The following is a 21,959-nucleotide window of genomic DNA, read 5'->3' on the forward strand; positions in this document are numbered from 1 at the left end:
CCAGCTGCTGTTTTTTCCAGATGCCCTCCAAAGTCCTTCCTACCACAACATCACTCCCAGGAGGTTTCTGGTCACCCCTGATCCTATGCACTCACAAAAACGCCAAGGGCTAGCCCAGTCCGCTGTCCCAGCTACAAATGATCTGCCAGTGGTTAAGGAACTCTTTCTTACTGAAGAGTAAGTTGCAGAACAAAGAAGTCTCTCTTGGGATCTGTGAATGCCTGTGGTCACACTGCCTTCATCACACTGGGTCGGTACCCTGAAAGCCTGGGCTGGGATGGTGCATAGGTTTTGCCCCAGTGGTAATGACTGCCTAAAGAAGCATCAGAAGAGAGATTCTGAGGCTAAGGGCCCTTTAAAAAAGAGATGCTAAATCAATCAGTGACATCAGCCACGGCAGACGGATGGGGCCATGGTCAGCTTTACCAGCTGGGGTCTGCTCGCCTCTATAGTTTAAAGAGCAAAGCTGCAACTTGAAAAGCACACTTGGGGAATTAAAAGGAAGCTCTCTCAGCTTTTCCTCCTAAATATGGCATTGCCTATAAATTCTTTTAAATAAATCTCTTCATTTTCTGGGAAAAATTAGGAATGGAGAAAATTAGTTTTTAGTTTGACTCCTTTTCTAAGGAGGTTTCTAAATAAATCACCTGGAAAGATTCAGGTTATGAATGTTTTTAAACCAAGAGGTCTTTGTAATGTGTTGCTTTTGGTTACCAGGTCCAGAATTCTCTACGGGGACGTTTCCTGCAGCAGGCGAGGCACTGTAAGCAGCTGCCCTATGTTTGCTGGGGTGGAGATGAGAAAGAGGCTGAGGGGCTGGCCTTCCTGGGGGGTCTCCATACGACCAGCACTATCTTTGAAGGACTTAATTGGGATGATAGACGTGAAGGTACCATTTTTTAGAGGGGAAAGTAAAGACTCAAGAGACTCTCTTGCCCTGGGGTCACATATCAGATAAACGGCAGGTTTTAAAGTCAAGTCTGTCTCAGGGAAAGAAAAAAAAAATCACTTAAGGAAATACAACATAATTTAAGTAAATGCAGTAAGATCACCCACCAGTATTTGGGGGGAAAACAACAATTATTTAAGGTTTCTACCTATAGAAGGAAATAGGAAGACAAATAAGCTACAAAGCCATGGAATTCAATAAAGTGAAGCTACAAAGAAAGGTCAAATCGACAAACTCTGTAGAAGAATGAGGATGAAAGAAGATGTCTGAAACGTGAAGTCAGAAATACAGAATTATTTAAAGAAATACCGTTATCGAGCTTGCAAGTATATATAGAAACTTCTCGAAGGACTAGGTAAGAACAAGTTTCCTGGATGAAAAAAGAAATCCTATATATTCCCCTCACTGAAGAACACAGATCTTACTCAATTTGGTAAGCAGATCGCCACCTGCACATAAGATGGTAGTGGGTTTTCTCATGACCCTGAGACCTGTTTGGTCATTTTTCTTGAGAAGTCATTTTCTTGAGAAGGCATTGCAAGTCTCCTCCTCCACTTATGTGGACAGGAGCTTGTCTACAGAACCTATCAGAATAGCCTCCATTTTATTTGTTTTCCCAAAAATACAGCTTATCTTTTCACTGACTTTGTCTTCTTATCTTACATTTTATTGATTTCTGCTTTTATCTATTTCATTCCCTTTGTTCAGCTGATTTGGGGCTTATTTTACTTTTCTTTGTCTCGCTTCTTAATATGGAAGCTGAGATCATTGAGTTGAAAGCTTTCTTCTTTTCTTACGTAGTTTAGTGCTATAAAATTTCCTCTAAGTTCTCTTTAGTTGCATCCCACAAATTTTGGTATGTTGTATTTTTGTTTTCATTCAGCTCAAAGTATTTTTTTATATAGACTTAATTTTTAATAGACTTTACTTTTTAAAAAAGATTATTTATTTATTTATTTATTTATTTGACAGACAGAGATCACAAGTAGGCAGAGAGGCAAGCAGAGAGAGAGAGGAGGAAGCAGGCTCCCTGTGGAGCAGAGAGCCCAATGCGGGGCTCGATCCCAGGTCCCTGGGATCATGACCTGAGCCAAAGGCAGCAGCTTTAAAAACCCACTGAGCCACCCAGACGCCCCTAGACTTTACTTTTTAGAGCAGTTTTAGGCTCACAATAAAGTGGAGGAGAAAGTACAGCAATTTCTTATATACACCTTGCCCAGCCCATTCTCCTCACAAGAGGCACAGCCTCCCCCACTACCAAGATCTGATAGCCAGGTTGTACATTTGTTATAATCAATGAGTCTACATTGACACATCATTATTGCCCAAAGCTCACAGTCTACATTACAGCTCACTCTGGATATTGTACATCCACCTATGGGTTTGCACAAATGTATAATGACCTGTATCCACCACTATAGTATCATACAAATAGTTTCAGTGCCCCCCAAATTCTCTGAGGTCTGCCCATTCATCTCTCCTCTGCCAAGTCACTGAAAACTACTGATCTTTTCACTACTTTCTGCAGAAAGTCATATAATTGAAATCATATCTTTCACTTAGTAATATGCATCTTAAGTTTCCGCCATGTCTTCTCATGGCTTGACAATTCATTTCTTTTTATTGCTAAATAATATTCCATTTTTCTGGATGTACCCACCATTTATTTATCCATTCACCTACCAAAGGACATCTCAGTTGTTTCTAAGTTTTGGCAATTATGAATAAATCTGCTATATGCCTGTTTTTCTGTGACTATAACCTTTCAACTCAGCTGGGGAAATACTATGGAGCATTATTGCTGGATTGTATGCTAAGAGCAGGTCTAGTTTTGTAAGAAACTGCCAAACTGTCTCTCAAAGTAGCTGTACCATTTGCATTCCTACCATCAGTGAATGAGATTTCTTGTTCCACATCCTCACCGGCAAAACAGTTTCTAATTTTCCTTTGACCCTTTGGTTATTAAGAAGTGTGTTATTTAGTTTCCAAATATTTGGGGATTTTCCAGACACCTTTTTTTATTGGCTTCTAATTTAATTTTACTGTGGTCAATGAACGTACTTTGTATGATTTGGACCCTCTTCAATTTATTGAGACTTGTTTTATGGCTCAGAATATGGTCTACCTTGGTAAATGTTCTTGGCACCTTAAAAAAAAAAAAAGTGTTTTCTGCTGTTGTTGGGTAGAATGTTCTATAAATGTTAATTAGGTTTGTAGTGTTACCCAACTCTTCCAAATCCTGATTGCCTGTCTACTTCTCTCAGTTATTGAGAGGAGTACTGAAATCTCCAACTATAATTATAGATTTGTCTCTTTCTTCCTTCATTTTTCCACTTATTTTGAAGCTCTGTTACTAGGTGCATACGCTTTTAGGATTGTTATGTTCTCTTGATGAATTAACCTCTTAATCATTATGAAATAAACCTCTTTACCCATGCTCTCTGAAATCTATTTGGCCTGACGTTAATGCAGTCACTGAGGCTCTCTTTTTTTATGGCATCTTTTTCAATCTTTTTACTTTTAACCTATTTGAGTTATTATGTTCAAAGTGGATTTCTCGTATGTAGCATTTTACATAGGCAAGTCTCGTTATTTGTATATAACTTGTCAATCTTGCCTTCTAATTATGGTATTTACACCATTTACATTTAATGTGATTACTTATGTAGTAATCTGTCACCTCAGTGTTTATTTTCTATTTATCATACTTGTTCTTTGTTTCCTTTTCCATTTCCTATCTTCTTTTGGATTAATTGAATATTTTATGATTACTCTGCTTTGTCTCCTTTATTGGCTTAGTAGCTATAGTTACTTGGGGGGGTCAGCTGGGTGCCACAATTAAGCATCTGACTCTTGGGTTCAGCTCAGGTCACAATCTCAGGGTAGTGAGATCAAGCCCTGTGTCAAGCTCTACACTCAGCGTGGAGTCTACTTAAGACTCTGCCTCCATCTCCCTCTGCCCCTCCCCTTTCTAAAATAAATAAATCTACATCTATCTACTACAGCTAATACGTATATATACATATATATATTAGCTGTAGTTTAAGTGGTTTCTTTAGATTCAATGGTGTACATCTATAATTTATATTATCCTACTTCACAAATAGTATAAGAACCCTGAACATTAACTTTATGAAATGCGTTAATTCTGAATTTAAATGTGTTTTCTGAATGTTAATTTGAATTTATTATTTCTCCTCATTTGGGGTTGTGTTTTCTTTTTCCTTTGCATACCAGATTATTGAGTCCCAACATTATGAATTTTGCCTTTTTGGGAACTAGATATTCGTGTGTGTGTGTGTGTGCGCGTGTGTGTGCGTGTGTGTGTGTGTGTGTGTATTTGAGCTATTCATGTCTTATTTTTAAATTTAAGACCGAGCCAAAGCAACACTTAACCTAGTATTGAATTTTTACACAGTGATGAGCCAACAATACCCTTCCTAATCCTTTACCTAATGCCTCAAACTTCATCATATATTCCACTGTGCCCGGTGGAAACATGAACTATTCCCAATCTTGCGTAATATCAGAGGATTGTTCTGCCTATCTATTAGGTGACTCTTCCTCAGCCTCTGGTAGATGTGTCATGTGCTTATAGTTATCAATACTTAGCTGAAGACTTGGGGAAGACCCAGTTCAGAGCTCCAGAGCTTTCTTATAGTATTCTGTCCTGCAAACTCTACCTATCTTGGACCCATCAAACTCCCAACTCTGTCTCTTCAATTCACAGAGAACTCTAGGCTCTGCTGGGTTGTCCCTCATGCCAAGAACACTCTCTCTCGGCAGTAAGCTAGGGCCACAATTTGTTTTCCTCTCTCTCAGGAATTATTGCCTCATGCTATTATTCAATATCTGAAAACTACTGTGTATTTTCCCCTTTAATTGTTTAAAGGGGGAAGATAAATCTGTCTGTTACTTCACTTGGCCAGAAGCATAATTTGGTCTTTCATTTTAAAGAGCAAAGGAGGCCTAAACTTTTTATATCGGAAGTTTAAAATTCAGGGTTTTTTTTAGGGTACCGGTTAGGCCAAAGAATTTATGCCCAAGGATGTTTATTTTTTATGACATATCTTAAGGTTTTTATTTAGCATCTTTAGAAAAACAAACCAACTTCTTCCAAGGTACAAAAAATAATCCTCTTCAAGTAGAAAGAACACAAGAAGATTCATGCATCAACTGAGAGAAAACTTCAGCAATATTAGGGACAAACTCAAGGCTCTATCTAAGACAACAGGGTTCCTTGGGATTTGTGTGAAAGAAAGCCTACTTAGGAGAGTTGTTTGATCATTCTTCAGAGAGTGAGTGAATTCAAAACAAGGAAAGAACAAACAAGATTAGAATGATTGGGATATCATATAGAAAAGCAAAGTCTCATTTGGAAGGTGACTTGAGGAACACTGTTCTCAAGAGTCAGGATATCAGGACTCAGTGTTTACAAATTACATATATTACCTTTTATAGTCAGGGTGAGAGAGAAGAAATGAGGGAAAATGCAAAATAGAACTGAGTGATTAAAGAGATTCCTGTCTAAGGGGGTATTTGTGAACGAGAACATTTGTCTTTAACCCAAAAGCCATTCAAAATTGACTTCTCACGGCCATCTCCTACTATAGAAGCTGAAAAGTGAGATACTCACTTTCTCAACATCCATTAAATGTAGGGAGGCAATGTTGTGGCCAGTTAGATACATGGAGAAATCTGCTGGAGGGCCACTGGGTAGATTTCCTTTGCTGTCAAAAGAGAAAAAGTCCTAATTAGTATGACCCTTCTTTCTTTTTTACCTTCATCTTGCCTTGAACTTGGATAACATGATTGGCATTAATGGAGCCATCTTGAAACCAAACAATAGATGAAAATTCATCCTCTAAGAAGAGAAGAGGAATAAAAAGAGCCTGGGTCCTTCTTGACATTTTGAACAGTTGGACCAATGCTAACAACTCCCTTACCGTGAACTTCTATTTTTTTAGGCCATTATTTGTTGGGTTTTCTCAAACTTAAAAGCTAATTCCATTCCTTGCTGATTCAGAAGCAAAATGTAAATTGGCAGGGCTACACTTTGTTCATCTGCACATTAAAGACAAATTAATCCAGTAATAATGACCAAACACACTGAGAATAAGAGAGGCAAGATGGCTAATATCCATGACCCATTCCTAATCTTTGCCATTTGTTTTACATGTTTGTACCTAGAAAGATTGTTTAAATTGATGGAAACTGTCCACTGACTATAGGATAAGAAACCAAACTGCTCTTCCAAGTGACACACAAAAAAGAGATGTTTGGGTCAAGGAACAAGACTTGAGGACAGAGGGAAAAAAATTGGTGCCCTGTTTTTCCAGTAAGGCAAGGGAAATGGAGAAGCTGCGTAACACACCTCCTCAGTTACTGATGCAGAAATCTTCAGACGAGATTCCGAGCACATTCTTGATCCACCTTAATTTTCTCTTCCTCATCCTTCAACTTGCCATGAGGAACTGAATGTAAAAGGTGAGTATTTCTTTGCCTGAACTCCTTGAAAATTAAGAAACACACACAGGTAATTCTTCAATAATAAGAATAAAAAGCACAATACCACACACAGAAGAAATTACAAGAGACACTTAGAAATAAATGTGAAAACCTAGAAGAAATGAAATATTTCCTACAAAATAAAAATTATCAGAATTAATCCAAGAAGTGAATAGTTTGAACCAAAGATACTAGGAAAGTAATTAAAAATCCTACCTCTAAAAAAGGAGACCTTGGGACCAAAAGGTCCCGAATTTCATCCAAATTTCATCTAATCTTTAACATATAATTTTAATGATCTCTTATTTAAACAATTCTGAAGTGTAGGAAAAGATGAGAAGCTCCCCAATTCATTCTATGAAACATGTACTGCTTTCTAAAAGTTTTATTCAAATATAATGTACATACAGAAGAGTGTACATAGAAGTATAAATTAGATGAATTTTCATGAACTAAACAACCCAACATAAACAAGCACCCGGATAAAGAAACAAAATATCACCAGCACTGCAGAAGTCCCCCTCAGACTCCCTTTCAAGCACCATCTCCTCCCCTACCTCCCTCTCACTGAAGATAATCACTCTCCTGACTTCTAACAGTTAACACGAATCAGTTTTGCCCATTTTAGTACTTTAATGGAAAGCATACAGTATCCTTTTGTAGCTGCCTTTTTAGGCTCAATGTAATGTTTCTGAGATTCAGCCATATGTTGCATGTACCTATGAACTGTTTGTTCTTATTGCTGTATAATATTCCATTGTATGAATGTATTTATCCATTCCCTAGTAGATGGACTTTTAGGTAGATTCTGGTTTGAAGCTATTACTAATACTGTTGCTCTAAGTATTCTAGAACTATCTTTTAGTGTACATATGTATGCATCATTTTCCTTGGTGTTTGCCCAGAAACAGAATTAGTAGATTTCATATGTTCACTTAAGTAGATACATCCAAATGCTTCCCCAATATGTTTGAATAAATCTGCATTCTCACTGGCAGTGGCTGAACCTTCTGATTAGTCCCACATTTTGCCAGGCTGTATAACTTCTTATATCGAATAAAAAGTCCACTAAAGAAACCTATAGACCAATCTCACTTAGGAATTATGCTTGCTGAAGTTCTAAATAAAATATTAGCGACTGGAAAACTGATTTATAAAAGAAAGAATAACACATTATGACCAAGTAGGTTTTATTCCAAGGAGACAAGAGTGGCTTAATGTCAGCAGCTCCACAAACAACCTAGCTAATCACCAGATTGAAGGAAAGTAAACACACAGCCACATCAAAAGAAGCTGAAAAGGCATTTGACAAAATTCAGCAGCTATTTCTAATATAATCTCTTGGTAAAACAGAAAAAAATTTATTTAAGTAAGACTATTTACCAAATAGCAACACAAATATCCAAAACAGCTAAATATTTCAATTAAAATCAATAGTACTCAGAGATGACTGCTATCAGCATTATCACTTAAGACTATATAATGGAGTTTCTAGGCAATAAAGATTATAGAGAAGAAAAGAATCTTTCAAACACTGGAAAAAAACAGGTTATTTTTGTGATTTTGTGAGTGTGAGTGTCATTATATTTTTGACTGTCATCATTATATTTCTAAAAATCCCAAGAGACTGTAGCAAAAACTTCTGGAATAAGATTTTGTAAGTATGTGTAATAAATGTGTGGTATACAAGGTAAGCACACAAACACACAAATAGACTTTTTATTTATAATAAGCCTTTAGAAATGGAAATGGAAAAAAATCCATTCTCAATAATGACCCAAAGACTAAGAAACAAGAGTACATTTAGTTTAAAAAAAAAAAAAGACAAAAGACTTAAGTGAATAAAAGTGCCAAATCTCAATCTTACTAATGATATAGACAAGATCTGAGCAAACAAAGTAATACAATTTTGTTAGTTCTTAGAAGACAATATCATATGTCAAATTTCCCAAAATTAATCTTTAAATGTAATGCAGTTTCAAGCCCTAAATGGATAAAATGATCACAAACTTCAAATGCCTGGTAGTAGCCAAGAAAAGTAGTAAAAACAACAGTAGCCCAGGAGTGTGGGATGAGACAAAGCTCTGCCTGAGCATTTTATGAAGTCACTGTATGCAAATATAGAATCGCTGTCATTAAACACATTCTATTGCCATATATATAGAGTACTATCAGCAAAACAACAGAGTATATTGAGAAATCTCATTATATATGAAAAATTAATATATGACAAAGTTGGTATTCCATTTCATTGGAAAAAGATAATGTGATAAGAAGTGTTGGAACATTTGGCAACCCACTCGGAAGAAAGTAAAGTTGGATCCACAGCTGGCATTCTATACAAAAAACAAATTCCAAATGGAGTAAAGATGAATATAAAAAAACCCCAACAACAAAACCAAGAATAAAACGCATAAGCCATACTAGGACAGCACATATGCCACCAGGGGTGAAGGCCTTAATCAATACAGAATACTTTGAAATTTTTATATATTTACAAATATCCATATTTTGTAAAATAATATACCTGCGTATATATACTAAAGTTTTGAATGGGAAATGGTATTATAAATATGGTAAACAGACAAATTACAGTTTGGAGAAAATTTACAAATAATATGACGAAATGTTTACATATAATATAGAAAGAGCACTTATAATTTTTTCTTAAAAAGACAGTGCACATATGGGCAAATGTTAATAAAAAATGAAGTGAATGAAAAATAAAAGTGAATAAAAATTTTAAATGTGAATTAAAAGATACAAATACACAATGCACCTTAAAAGTGAAATCCAAATGACTAAGTTTTCTATGGAAAAAGGACTTAATATTAGTGGCCAATAGACAACTTGTAAGAGTTGGAAAAACTGTTTGCAACTAAGAGTAAAAAGGCTTAACATGTAACATACAAAAACTTCCTATGAAGTAGTTAAATAAAGATAAAAAGGCAAACACAATAGAAACACGGACATAAATATAAAGATAGAAATAAAAACATGAATATTTGTGGTAGGCAGAATTCCAAGATGGCTCCCATGGTCTTTGCCCCTGGTGTTACTCCCATGATAATGCTACATTTACCAAGCAAAGGGAGTCTGTGGAAGTAATTTAAGGTGACTAGCCAATAGACCTTAACTTACAAAAATTATCTGTGTGGGCCTACTCAAGGCACATGAGCCCTTTAAAAGCAGAGCATTTTCTCTGGTTGATAGCAGAAGAGAAAACACAGAGTCAAGTATGAGAAGGATCTGATGAATCCTTACTAACTCTGAAGATGGCGGCGGGGGGGGGCAGTAAGCATTATAGACAAAGACTGAAGAGTAACTTTCAAAAGCTGAGAAGAACGTCTGGCTAACAGCCAGCAAGGAAACAGAGACTTCCATCCTACAACTGTCCAACAACTGTATGGTCTGAAATTCTGCCAACCACAGGAATAAGCCTGGAAGTGAATTCTTCCCCCAGATCCTTTAGTTAAGAGCCCAGCCTGGCACACACCTTATCCGACACTAAACAGAGAGCCCAGGCAAGCCCACCTGAAGTTCTAACCCACATAACTGTGAAATAATAAACAGGTATTATTTTAAGCCGCTAAATTTGTGGTAATTTGTTATACAGCAACACAAAATGACTACAAAAGGTAATTTAATTATGAGTGAAATCCAAATAACAAAAGAACATATGAAAAGTTATGCAGATTTACAGTAATCAGGGAAATGCAAATAAAATAATATGGAGAAATCACTGTATATATCACCAGCCTTTTTTTTTTTCTATTTCTTTTAAAGGCTACAGCAGCTATTGCTAGTGGGTATAAAGAATATTTTTATACTGTACATTTACTGATGAAAATATAAATTGTTCCAGCCTATTCGGTAAACAATCTGTCAATACTTACTAAAAAATGTTAAATCTACATATCTCTCAACCCAGCAATCCTACTGCAGAGACTCTGTTCCACAAGAGTGAAACCATCATGGTCACGGCTATGTGCACAGGCATAATTACCCTGATAGTGAAAATCTGGTAGCAAAGTAAATGCCCACTGATTATGAAGAAGTTTAAATCATCATCAGAGTTTTCATCGTTAAAAGAATGAAATAACAACTATAAGACAGACTTGGAGCAATTTCTATCACAGATTGTTAGATGAGAAAAGATGCAGAGGACATGTAATACCTCATTTATTTAAAGCAAACAGACCCACCAAAAAAATCTCATTTTATTTATATAAGATCATGTGTGTATATTAAGGAACTTAAAAGATATCTATGTATGTACAGACTTAAAAGTTGCTCAAAATATATATTAAATTTTAAAAGCAAGTTGCAGAGAACATGTAGAATAAGACAAAACTCGATGCAGTATTTGTGTACACATACTTGTATGAATAAGAGTAGAGATACCTATATCATGCTGTTATTACAAGGCAGGCTGGGAGTGAAATGGTATGGTAAGATGTGATGACTTCTGCTTTATGTCTTCATTACTTATTGCCTTTTATTTTTGCTTTTTTTTTTTTAATTTGCATTTCTTTAGGCAATCTCTACAGCCAATCTAAGTCTCAAACTTATGACCCCAAGATCAAGAGTAGCCAGCCAGGTCCCCCTTTGTGTTGCTCTTTTAATTAATTGTATTAATTTAAATTGTATCCATTTCTACCTCCGAGAAATATCATCTCCTTTCTCTTTACCTTTAGCACTCACCAGTCATATTCTCTATTTTTCACCTATATTATTTGTTTTCCCCAACTGGAACGTAAGCCACATCATGTAAAAGATTTTGTCTGTTTGCTAATGAAGGCCAGCGCCTAGAATGGTCTGGCACAAAGCAGGCACTCGAATATTGAGTAAAGTAGTATTTTATGTATAACTTCTTCTTTAGGGCTACTCTTAAAGTGCATTTTAATCTTGTTTCACCTAAATACTTGATATTCTAGAAGTTACCAGGAGTGTGACAGAATTACATGACAAGAAGTGTGAATTTAGGGAGTGAATAATAATTACTTGTTGGATGTTTATTTCTGCCCAATATTTTATCAGGTGTTTTGTATCTATTATCTCTAATCAATCTCTCACGCAGATCTATCATCTCCTTTTCACAGATAAGAAACCAACTCATAAGAATTAGCTTGACTAAAGTTTCACTGACTATAATAAATGTCCTGTGTCCAGGCCAAAATCCTGTTCTTTCCTTTGTGCCATACTGACCTTAAAAGAATCATTATTTTAATAATTAAAAAAGATAATAGTTCTTACATAATACATAGGTTTAACATTGAGATTTAACTGAATATTTCATACTCAAGCAATTCACTACTCTGTCGATGATTCTATTAATGATTTAAGTCATTTGATCATTATATATAAATAGTCTGTCTCTAACTTGTTGACTATTTTACTCCTGAAGTGACTAAGCTCTGCAGCTCAAGCCACCGGCCCCACGTAGCAGCAAACCGAGACAACACAGAGCTCTTCCAGGGAGAGTTAATAAACATTTAGATAATTACCATCACATGTTCTAGACAAAAAGCAGCCCTGAAAACATCCTGAGGGATTTGTCCTAGATTCTTCAAATTCAAGGCAAGCTCCCCAGAGGAATGCCTTTCTTGACAATCTTCTGCTGGGAGGAACTTCCTACTTCTTTGGGGGGGTAAAAAAAAACAGCCAGTTAGGAATAGCGGGACAGTCTGAGGGTCACGAGGCAAGAGTGGTGGACCTGGCCTGGGCCCGAGGCAGTCCTGGCAGGTCGAGGTTCCAGAAGGCAGCAGCAGGAGCCGCACAGGCGAGCAGAGACCAGTGGGGTGGTGCTGCAAAGGTTAAGGGAAGGGGCACTATAACAGGGTTCAGACACGCCTCATTGCCCGCATGCTTTGCTCAATTCCCATAAAGGCAGGACTGGAAACCCACAATAGCTGGTGCCTTTGGCGTTCTGTTGCCGCCTTCCAGGTGAGGTCCGAATTCCTCCCTAACTAGGGCGCAGATCTCAATCTGGGAATCAACTTCACAGATCTAAACACATTTGAGATTGGCTAGGGATTGGCAGAAATGATTTTTTTTCTTTTTTTTTTTTTTTTTTTTTTTTGGCCTTTGAAGATCTGGACAGATTCAGAGTTTTGAAAATCTGCTTTCTGATTACTCACCCAACAAACAGTTACTGAGAACTTTTTATACGGTAAAGCACCAGGAGGGGTGCTAAGGGGAATATAAGAAAAACAAATGAGGAGCTTATAGACACTGAAGCAAACAAATTATCGTTAACCGTTTCTACTTTGTTAGGTGACAGTGAGCAATACTTAACATGTAAAATCTGAGTTGAGGGTTAATGAAGGCATTCATAGTAAAACTCATCACTACTGCACCCCATACCATTAAAAAATCCACAAGATTTTGAAATATATAAAATAAACTTATCGACTTCCTTGCTAGTCTTTCCACTACCAGAATAATTTTCAAAAATCACACAAAATAAAATTTGTGTTTCCCTCAGAGGCAAGCTGTATGGAACTTGCAGACATCAAGGACACAAAACTGCATGGATCTCTAACCTTCAATTTCAAAAGTAAAATCATTTCTGCCTCCAGAAAGCAATGATGTTCCTAAGGGGGAAAGAAAAATCTGCTTGCAAGGTTTATTTTTTTAAATTGGAATCATTAGAGGTATATCCCCAAGTATTGTAGGCTATGAGAAATAGGAGCTTATTGCCTTGCTTGTTAAAAAGACTGTTAAAAAGACCAAAATGAGTAAAAGAAAGCCTGAATATTTTGGAGTTGGGAGAAAGCCTTTCTTCTGACCCTGAGATCTACAAGGAAACTGAACAGGTACTGTTTCACTGAAAAAGTTTCCACTTAAATGAATTAAGTGGTATTTTAGCTGAATGTGCATACTTTCAAAACTTGTGAATGGCAGTTGGCAGAATCTAACCTTAATGCTGATAGCTCTGCGATATTGCTGATGAACATTATTTACATGATATACATATTAATTTTGACATATATAAAATACACAAGTCTCCATGTTGACCGGCAAACTATGTACAAACGTGCTTTTCCAGGCAGTCAAAATACGTAGACATTTACCACCTGTCTTTATAGCAGTTGAGTACTGCATCAGAAGTGTTATTCATTAATGACTGTCAAAAGATGTGAAACCAATGAATTTTTTTCTAACATACTGAATGAAATTATTCCAACAGGATATTTGGAAATATGTGGGCTATAAAGTCTGTAGCAAAAATATGCAAATCTATATTTACATGCTCTTAAAAGCATGGTCAAAATCATTTAAAACTTAACTCATCCTATAAAAATAATTCTCCAATCTTTCCGTGAGATTATCACTTGGCCACATGAGAACATTTCTAACATGTCTGGTCTTCATTCTGACATGTGCAAATGGAAGAACCTATCTGGGCCTATGTTAATACAGCTTCCTATAATATCATAAAAACTATGTTGTCTGACCCTTTACCAGGGGGCTCTAGGATAATTTTGATGTAAAAATCTTTTAAGTTAGGTAATAGGGACCGGGACCATACAAGCCAGAATTGGAACCGTTCACTTTTATAAGTCAAAAGATCTAGAAGGTCATCATTCCAGGCCATTTAAAGAGAAAGGACAATGGGTCCTTTGGTGGTGGTGAGTCCAGATTGCAGAGCTGGCACTTTTCCTTCTTGGTATGGGGCTTCTTTCCCCACACTCTCACTCAAGTTAGCCAGCACCCAAAGTAAACTTTCTGATGAGACTTCTTTTGCTCTAACATATTTATGAAATACTACTGTCTTGGTCCCACTTCCATCAGGAAGTAGTAGCTAAATGTCAGTATACTTTAATAATTTCAGCACATTTAAGTCACAGGCTGCTTGTTTTTACAACTCATACTTAATGTAAAATTTTGCTTTGTGGGGCGCCTGAGTGCTTCAGTTGTTTAAGTGTCTGACTTGATTTCGGCTCAGGTCCTGATCTCTGGGTCAGGAGATCAAGCCCCTAGCCCCCTCTGCTCAACAGGGAGTCTGCTTGAGATCCTTTCCCTATGCCCCTCCCCCTCCACTTTTGCTCAATAAATAATCTCTAAGAAATCTTTTTTGCTTTCCATGCAGTTTTGTTTTGTTTTGTTTTTTTAAATTAAAGTGTTTCAGGTTGGGAAATTTCATTTGTGAATGATGGCTTTCCCTTACCAGTACCTTTAATTTGATGATGCTATTATATGAGGTAATTCAAAAATATCTTTGGTTTGAGGTTAGAGATTCAGAAGCTGGTATACATACTGGACCCTATGAGAGCACAGAAAACTTTGGCACTGAATTAAGAATACTAATTCTAGTACTCCAAGTGCTATTTAACAGATGTTTTACTGTGGGTTCTCCTTTACATTACTAGATTAATTATCTCTTTAAAGAGGCACACAGGAAAAATCAATGTGGAGTTAGCATCTGGACCAGACTTCATTGTAAGGTGAATGGCTAAATCATCAAGGACAAGAATTTTCTACAAAACAGGCCTTTCTTGTTAGCAGGATATTGTAGATTTTGTTCATGCAAGTAGATCCTTCAAGTCTGACTGAGACCACCATTTACCTGTAGTCAAATTAAACAAACAGGACTAAGAAAGGACTTTGGGTTGTAGGATCTAAGTGAATCTAAGTGAGTCATTTTCTGTATGGTGGGTTTTGAATTATTTGGTTTTGAAAATATACAAAATACACTAAATTAAAATCTGTGTTCCAGAAAATATGAATTTCAATTTTCAGACCTGCAGGTCAGTGCTTCCCCATAAAACTGGAGTGTCCTGATCATTGTAAGCAACAGGTGTAACTAAGAAGTAACAAGCAGAGGGATGCTTCATGGTTACGGTGCCTGGGTTAAATAGCGCTACCAGACTTGCTCCTAGGTGTTCCTGGGAACTACCTTGGGTGCCAGAACAGCTTTGGATGGTGCAGGGAAATTCAATGCAGGTCAGAATACCACTCTGGGGTACCCCAGGGGGTCATCCATGAGCATCCTCCTGACCTTCTGAACTGGATTACTCTAAAATCACTCCAACAAGTGTCTCAGTTCTCATTAAAAGGAACAAAAGGGATATTTCTGACACTACTGAAAAATATGTCCATGACAAAGGATATAATACTCATTACTACAGAAGCATACAAAATATCAAAGGATAGCAGATAGTTTCAAGGACACTCTGAGATTCCATACAACATTATGGCTTCAGACTGGAACAAAGGGACTATGAGTTATGGGCAGAAAAAAGACTTTGAAAAATAATGTTGATTTGAAAAAGCAAGGGGAAGGGGAAGGGTTATGCTTGTTAAGTAGCCAAACAAAAAAATAAAAACAGATTAAATTTACATGTGTATAATTTTTAAAAAAATATGTAATTGGACACTTGAAAAAATACATGTGTCCCTGAAAGTATCACTGACCCAATCTTACGGGGTATTTTAATTTTACTGGCTTTCTAAAGGTTCAAACTCTATAATGATAAATTTATCTACCTTTCTCATGTAATTAAGACTGGTTCATTACTTTGGACTCCCATCTACTTTGTCTAATACCCCTTTTATTTCTCTACACACCTCTCCTACCTCCCACCCAAAAACCAAAATCAAGATGTATTATTTTAACTGCAAAGCCACTAGATTCCAAAATATTTCAATTCATGAGACACCTATAGCACGTTAGCTATATTTGTACACTTTATTTAAAAACAAATAATACACTTAGAGCCACCAAAAAAGATATCTTAATTAGCTTATCCATACCCTGAATTTACAAAAGAAACTTCTTGCACCACAAAAATTAGCATTTGGATTAATTTACATTAATTGATATAACTGAATTTAAAAATACCTGAAGATCAAACAATATGGTCCAGGGCTCACCAGTTGTGGAGTGGATAATTGGGCGTGTGGAAAAAAGGAATTACTTAGGAAACTGAACTGATGATGCCCTGAAATCAGCTCTAGTAAACGGAAGTTGAGAAGACATAAAGTAACCAGTAGATTTCAGGATTACAAAGTGGTTCCTCCTAAAAATAGATATTAGATCATATAGTTGGGATGGGTATAGGGGATATCTCTTAATTTTGAATTGAAAAAAGTGTGTGGAGAGGGGGTTGTATTTGTTTCTCACAAGAGGCAAACTTCAGCCAAACAATGAGAAGAAAGTAGGGAGGCAGGTATGTGGTAGACTGAAGGCTTTCTGACTGCTGATGATACCAAATTTAGCAATCTGTACAAGTCAACTAAAACACCATTCTCTGAGACATTCTCAGAAAGGAGCTAACAACCAGGGAAAAATCATTCTACATTAACAAGGCACTCACTGGTTCACAGCCTGTTAAAAATCCAGGCAGACATCAAAATTAATCTAAATTAAAATGAACTTTCTAATTTGCATCAGAGGGATGACAAGCGTGGGGTCTCAGTTAAATAAAAGCTAAAGCTTGACTAGCAAAGATCCAGAAAATTCTGACCCCTAAGTACCACTTTAAGAATACTGCTAGAATAAATAAGTGGAATCTAGGGATCTCTGGCCTGAATTTGCATTTTTTTTTTTAAGATTAAGAACAAAACCAAAAATGGAACAAAAACAAAAACAAAACTGATGTTATCTGTTAAATGCTTTGTCAATCTGGTGTCCCTGACACTGACACAGAGGTCCAGCTGGATGACAGATATAGTCAATTAAAAAACTTTCAGTTCTGAAAGTAAAAATGATTCGAACCATTTACCAATGGCCTGTCCCTTGTTTTTAAAGAAGGACATGTTTTCTGGACCATACCCTCAAAGGAACTCCTGGAATTGATACATTTCACAAAAATACACATATAATTTCTATCAGCTACTACTTTTGTACAACCTGAATCCCAGTGTCAAACACATAAAGTACTACAATTATATAAATAACTAGACAAATAGTAACAAAGGCAACTTCTGAGTAAATAAAATTAATGATTATGTACTTAATAGCCTTGAAATAGCATTCAAAGAATAAAGTAAGCTGAAGAAAACTGTACTTTGAGCTCTTTCTCTATGTAAATTCAGTAACAGTTTGGCTCTTGGTTGAAAATATCAGGCATATACTAAACAGTTTAACTCTATCCACTCACTATCAACCTTGATAATAAATTTTAAGCAGTTCTTTCGAAAGAAAACCAAAACTCTTAAGTCTTTCAATCTGATTTGTGACATCTTAGTTCGATATAACTTAAATGACAAAGCCTGAGAAAAGCACCAACATAGATTTTTTAATTGCATCCAATCATCATTTTCAGATGTCATAAAGATTTGCTTTAGTTAAAATGGCAGCAATGGCAAAGAGGTAGATATGATAGATGTCATTTAAACACTATTCTTAGGTGGTATTTTAACTAGTTCAGGTGTTTAAAAAATAATTTTTACTAGTTCAATCTTCATCACATAAGAATTTCATGACATGCTCTCGTGTAGGAGGGAAATATATGAAGTCCCAAAAAAGAGGGCCTTTAAAAATCACATTTTTAAAAAATTAATTTACTTAGCCAACATTTAAGAGATTCCATCATTTTGGTGAACCAATAATTTCTCCTTTTACCTGAACTTGACAATAGTAAAAGAATAGTTCTTTTCCTCTCTACTGAAATTTCTAGGAATTCACATTCAAAATCCTTGGAAAGTACATGTGGTGCTCAGAAGAGCACAAAGACAACGCATGAAATGTCCCCTGAAATCCTAGAAGTTGAGCAGATACACTGAAGACATTGATGGTCACAAATCAGGACCGTCACAGATTGGCAAACACACACACACACACACACACGCACACACGCACACACGCGTGCTCTTTCTCTCTCTCTCTCTCTCTCTCATAGCCCCCCCACCCCCACAACTCAACTCTCATCCTCACTGTAAGGCTGCATTTGTATTTTATTTAAAGGCACCTCTCATTCTCTAGCTATTGCCTTCTTGATGATATCTGTTTTGTTAAAAATCCTGAATGTTCAATGGAAATAGTTCAGTACTGAGAATGGAATATTTTTCAATTCACATTTGAATAGCCAGGTTTTCTTACATTCAGATTTTAATAAACTAGAATGACAGTCTTTAAAACAAGCATGCTAGCCTATAATGAATATAATATATACAGTAATTTAAACATTTAGAACTATATATTATACTGCAAAAGCAAACAGCACAACACTCATCATACTCATCATTACCTGCGGTGTACACTACCTCTAAAAACAAAAATACAAAACAGTAAAATGCACCTATGGTTTATATATATATATATGTATATATATATATATATATATACACACACATACATATATATGTATATATATATAGTCTATATATATTATATATATTCCTAAAATATATATAATATATATTTATAAAATATACATACATTTTAGACATTTTCAAATAAATCTTCATCATTATCTCCAAAAGAAATTTATAGCAAGAATACTGAAGGAATGAAAGTCAGATAAACAAAAAATTTTTCACAAAGTTCATTATCAGTGATGCAGCATAATTTCCCCCCTTTTAGTCATAACTAAAATGATTATAAAAGCTAAATACTTTGCATAACTAATCATCTGTTTAATGGCAAAAATTGCTAAACTTGTTCAATAGAAAAATACTGAAGGTCATGACAGCTGGGTTTTGAGAAGGGTGCTGCAAGCTCCCAGAAATGTATCCACAGCATATGAAAATAAGGCAGGGACCTTATTTCTCCTCTGATTTTCATACTATCCAATATATTTCATCTGAAATATTTACAAACCAAGCACTATGAAAGCATTTCAATGATGGTTTGAATCTTGAATTTGTTCATTTTGTGGATTTTCATTAAATTTTCGATAGGCTGGGGGGGAAATCAGACACATGTCTATGCTTCTATCGGGTTGGAAGACAGCTTTGGCTCATTTCTAGGCTGAGATCACACAGTGCTAATAGAGAAGAATCTCTGTTTCTGTGTACAGTTACCAACGGCACGGCACTGGCTTGCTAAAGAACTTTCAACAGTTCCATCATCTGCACTACAGTCTACATATCTCATGGGTCATTTTTCACTAACAGAAAAATTTCAACCATGAGGTATAAAATGCAGGGGAAGAGAATGTCTTGGTTTTGAGAATCTCAGTGACAAAAGTGAAGCAGGCACTGAAGACCTTGGGAGGTAATTAAAGTAGTAACTGGTAGAACAATCTCTTCATCTGTCATAAACACTCCAAGTAAGGGCACCTGACTGGAATTTTCCAGTATCCTTCTATAAATGTTAGATCAGCAACACCATTTTTTCACTCACTGAAGAACCAAAAAAGGAATGAACCAAACAAAATGTGGAATTCTGTATCTGCATGGGAATAATATAAACAATCACCTGGTAGCTCAAGTCCAGGTCAAGTCATTTGATTATACAAAGGAGTCTCTTGAGCCCACTGTTAACCAAAGCACAGAGTAAAGACAAGGTAGCTGTGTCAAAATATTAAAGCATATCTGTATATCTATCGGCAAATCTAGCACACATCTTTAAAGAAAATTTGCCTGTATACTGCAAAACTCTAGAGGCAGAAAACAGAAATTTTAAAGAAAAATTGTCAATTGATATCCATATCACAAGAATACATTTTCAAGAAGTAGATCACATATCATCCGAAGTGTTGTTATGACAATGGAATATGTGGGGATAGGAATGTAGGAATTATATTAAAAGGTTAAAATATTTATGGATATGGATTTTTTTAAATCTGAGAACTATTACATATACATTTTGCTGAACATCGGGCATTAGTATTTATTTCTAATTTCTACATTGGTCTCTGACATTTGTGGCAAACAAGAGACTGTAAAGACAGGGAGACAGTTGTAGGGATAAGGTCTATACATCAAGTGCAAAGAGTGGGGTCATGGGAATCCCAAGAGCTGCCACATGTGGGCCATGGGCGAGGTGAGCTCAGGGAAGCCTGGTTCTTTATGATAGTTGTTTCCCCAGAAACAACACTGATACACTGCCTATTAAAACATGCTGTGTATTCCAATTAAAGAATGGAGGAGGCGTAGGTGGAGGAAGAGAGAAAGAGAACTCTTTAGCTTCTGGTTATGCACTGAACTCTTCCATCCAGATTTCCAGGGGGATTCCCCTTCTTGGATATATCAATGGAGGACTTCTGGGGTACAAAATAGTTGGCTTTATTTAGTACTGCAAAAGCAGCTGCCTGACATTAACCAAACCCTCTGGGCTGTTAAAACATAATAATTATAAACTCTTTTCAGTAGATGTCAGATAATTTGAGTATGAGAGACAAAGAAAGAGCAAGAGGTCATCTGAAGCATGATATGTGGGTTTTGACAAATGAGTACTCACAGATAACTTCTGTCTTTTCAAACCACTGAAAGGTTAAGATTTCATCAATATGAGATAACCACTCTGGTATTATAAATATCACATGAATAAAGTGAATTTTTAAAATTAACAGAAATTATTATAAAGATATGCCCTGCTTGCCCTTAAAAATAAACAGAATCTCAAACCTGAATAAGTTAAATCCTTTAGTAAAAGCAGACTCTACCAACTATTCATAATGATGACTGATTTTGACAGCTAAACTTTACAATGATACCAAATCTATTTTCAAAAATGTAATACAATATAGAAATCTGCTTACAAACTAAATATTTGTTTAGTATTTCTGAATAATAATATATTTAACATATTATTGCATTTTTTTTTCTTTAACAGGTAAAATGCTTTGCCAGGTGCTTTATGTGCACAGATGAAAGAAGAGCTAAATTAAAATCTCATTTGAACACTGCCTGGTCCTTATGCACTTAGGGGTTAGTACAGCAGATATGGTCAAGATTATTGTTTTGACTACCTAATGTGTTTAACAAGATTTCTCAGGGGAGAACTAGGTCTAAATTTCTGTTCTTCCTCCACTCATTCCCAGTCATCAAGCTTTTTAATTGTCCTTTATAGCATGCCCTATTTACTCAAGAGGGACAAGCTAAACTTATGTTCGCTCAGGCCTGCCTAGCGAATTAGAACAAACTCAGAAATAAAAGCTCCTATTTGGGGGAAAATTTGAAACCGTTTTCAGGCTCATAGATTCAGCTGAGCTTGCAGCAACCTGAACAAACCTCAGTTTTAGAAAACAGTATACGAATTGCAAAACTATACTTTAACAAATGTTCTCTGTGCTCCTTCAGCAGAACAAAAGGGCAAGACAGGCTGATTCTTGCCCTGGTCTTCTGTATCTCTTTTTGTGCAGTTGATTATTTATAAAGAGCTAGAAGGTGAAGATGATGCATTGTGTCATACAAAGACTTTAGCCAGTGCATCAGCCCCAGCACTGGCTATATAGCATTTGGATGGGTGGAAAGCTACATCATGAATTGATTCTTCAAATTTTTTCCGATGAGCTGTGAACTCTTGGATACACGTCTTACTTTCTAGGTTCCATAAACGTATTGAACAGTCATGACCTGCGTCAAAAGGGAGGGAAAAAAAAATGAA

At 36.1% G+C, this 21,959-nt stretch overlaps 1 protein-coding gene across 3 annotated transcripts in view; it reads right to left on the minus strand.

The window, feature by feature from the left end:
* Positions 1 to 7,630: 7,630 nt before the first annotated feature.
* STRN (striatin) overlaps positions 7,631 to 21,959 on the minus strand; it is a 113,823-nt gene continuing 99,494 nt past the window's right edge. For all 3 annotated transcript variants that reach the window (XM_045079252.1, XM_004765442.3, XM_004765443.3), the window contains one exon: positions 7,631 to 21,928. In XM_045079252.1, coding sequence (XP_044935187.1) covers positions 21,759 to 21,928 — 170 coding nt within the window. In that variant the 3' untranslated portion in view covers positions 7,631 to 21,758. The remainder of the gene's footprint in view (positions 21,929 to 21,959) is intronic.

This window comes from Mustela putorius, unplaced genomic scaffold (assembly GCF_011764305.1).
Source record: "Mustela putorius furo isolate JIRA1106 unplaced genomic scaffold, ASM1176430v1.1 tig00000281_pilon_pilon_pilon, whole genome shotgun sequence".
Lineage (NCBI taxonomy): Eukaryota > Metazoa > Chordata > Mammalia > Carnivora > Mustelidae > Mustela > Mustela putorius.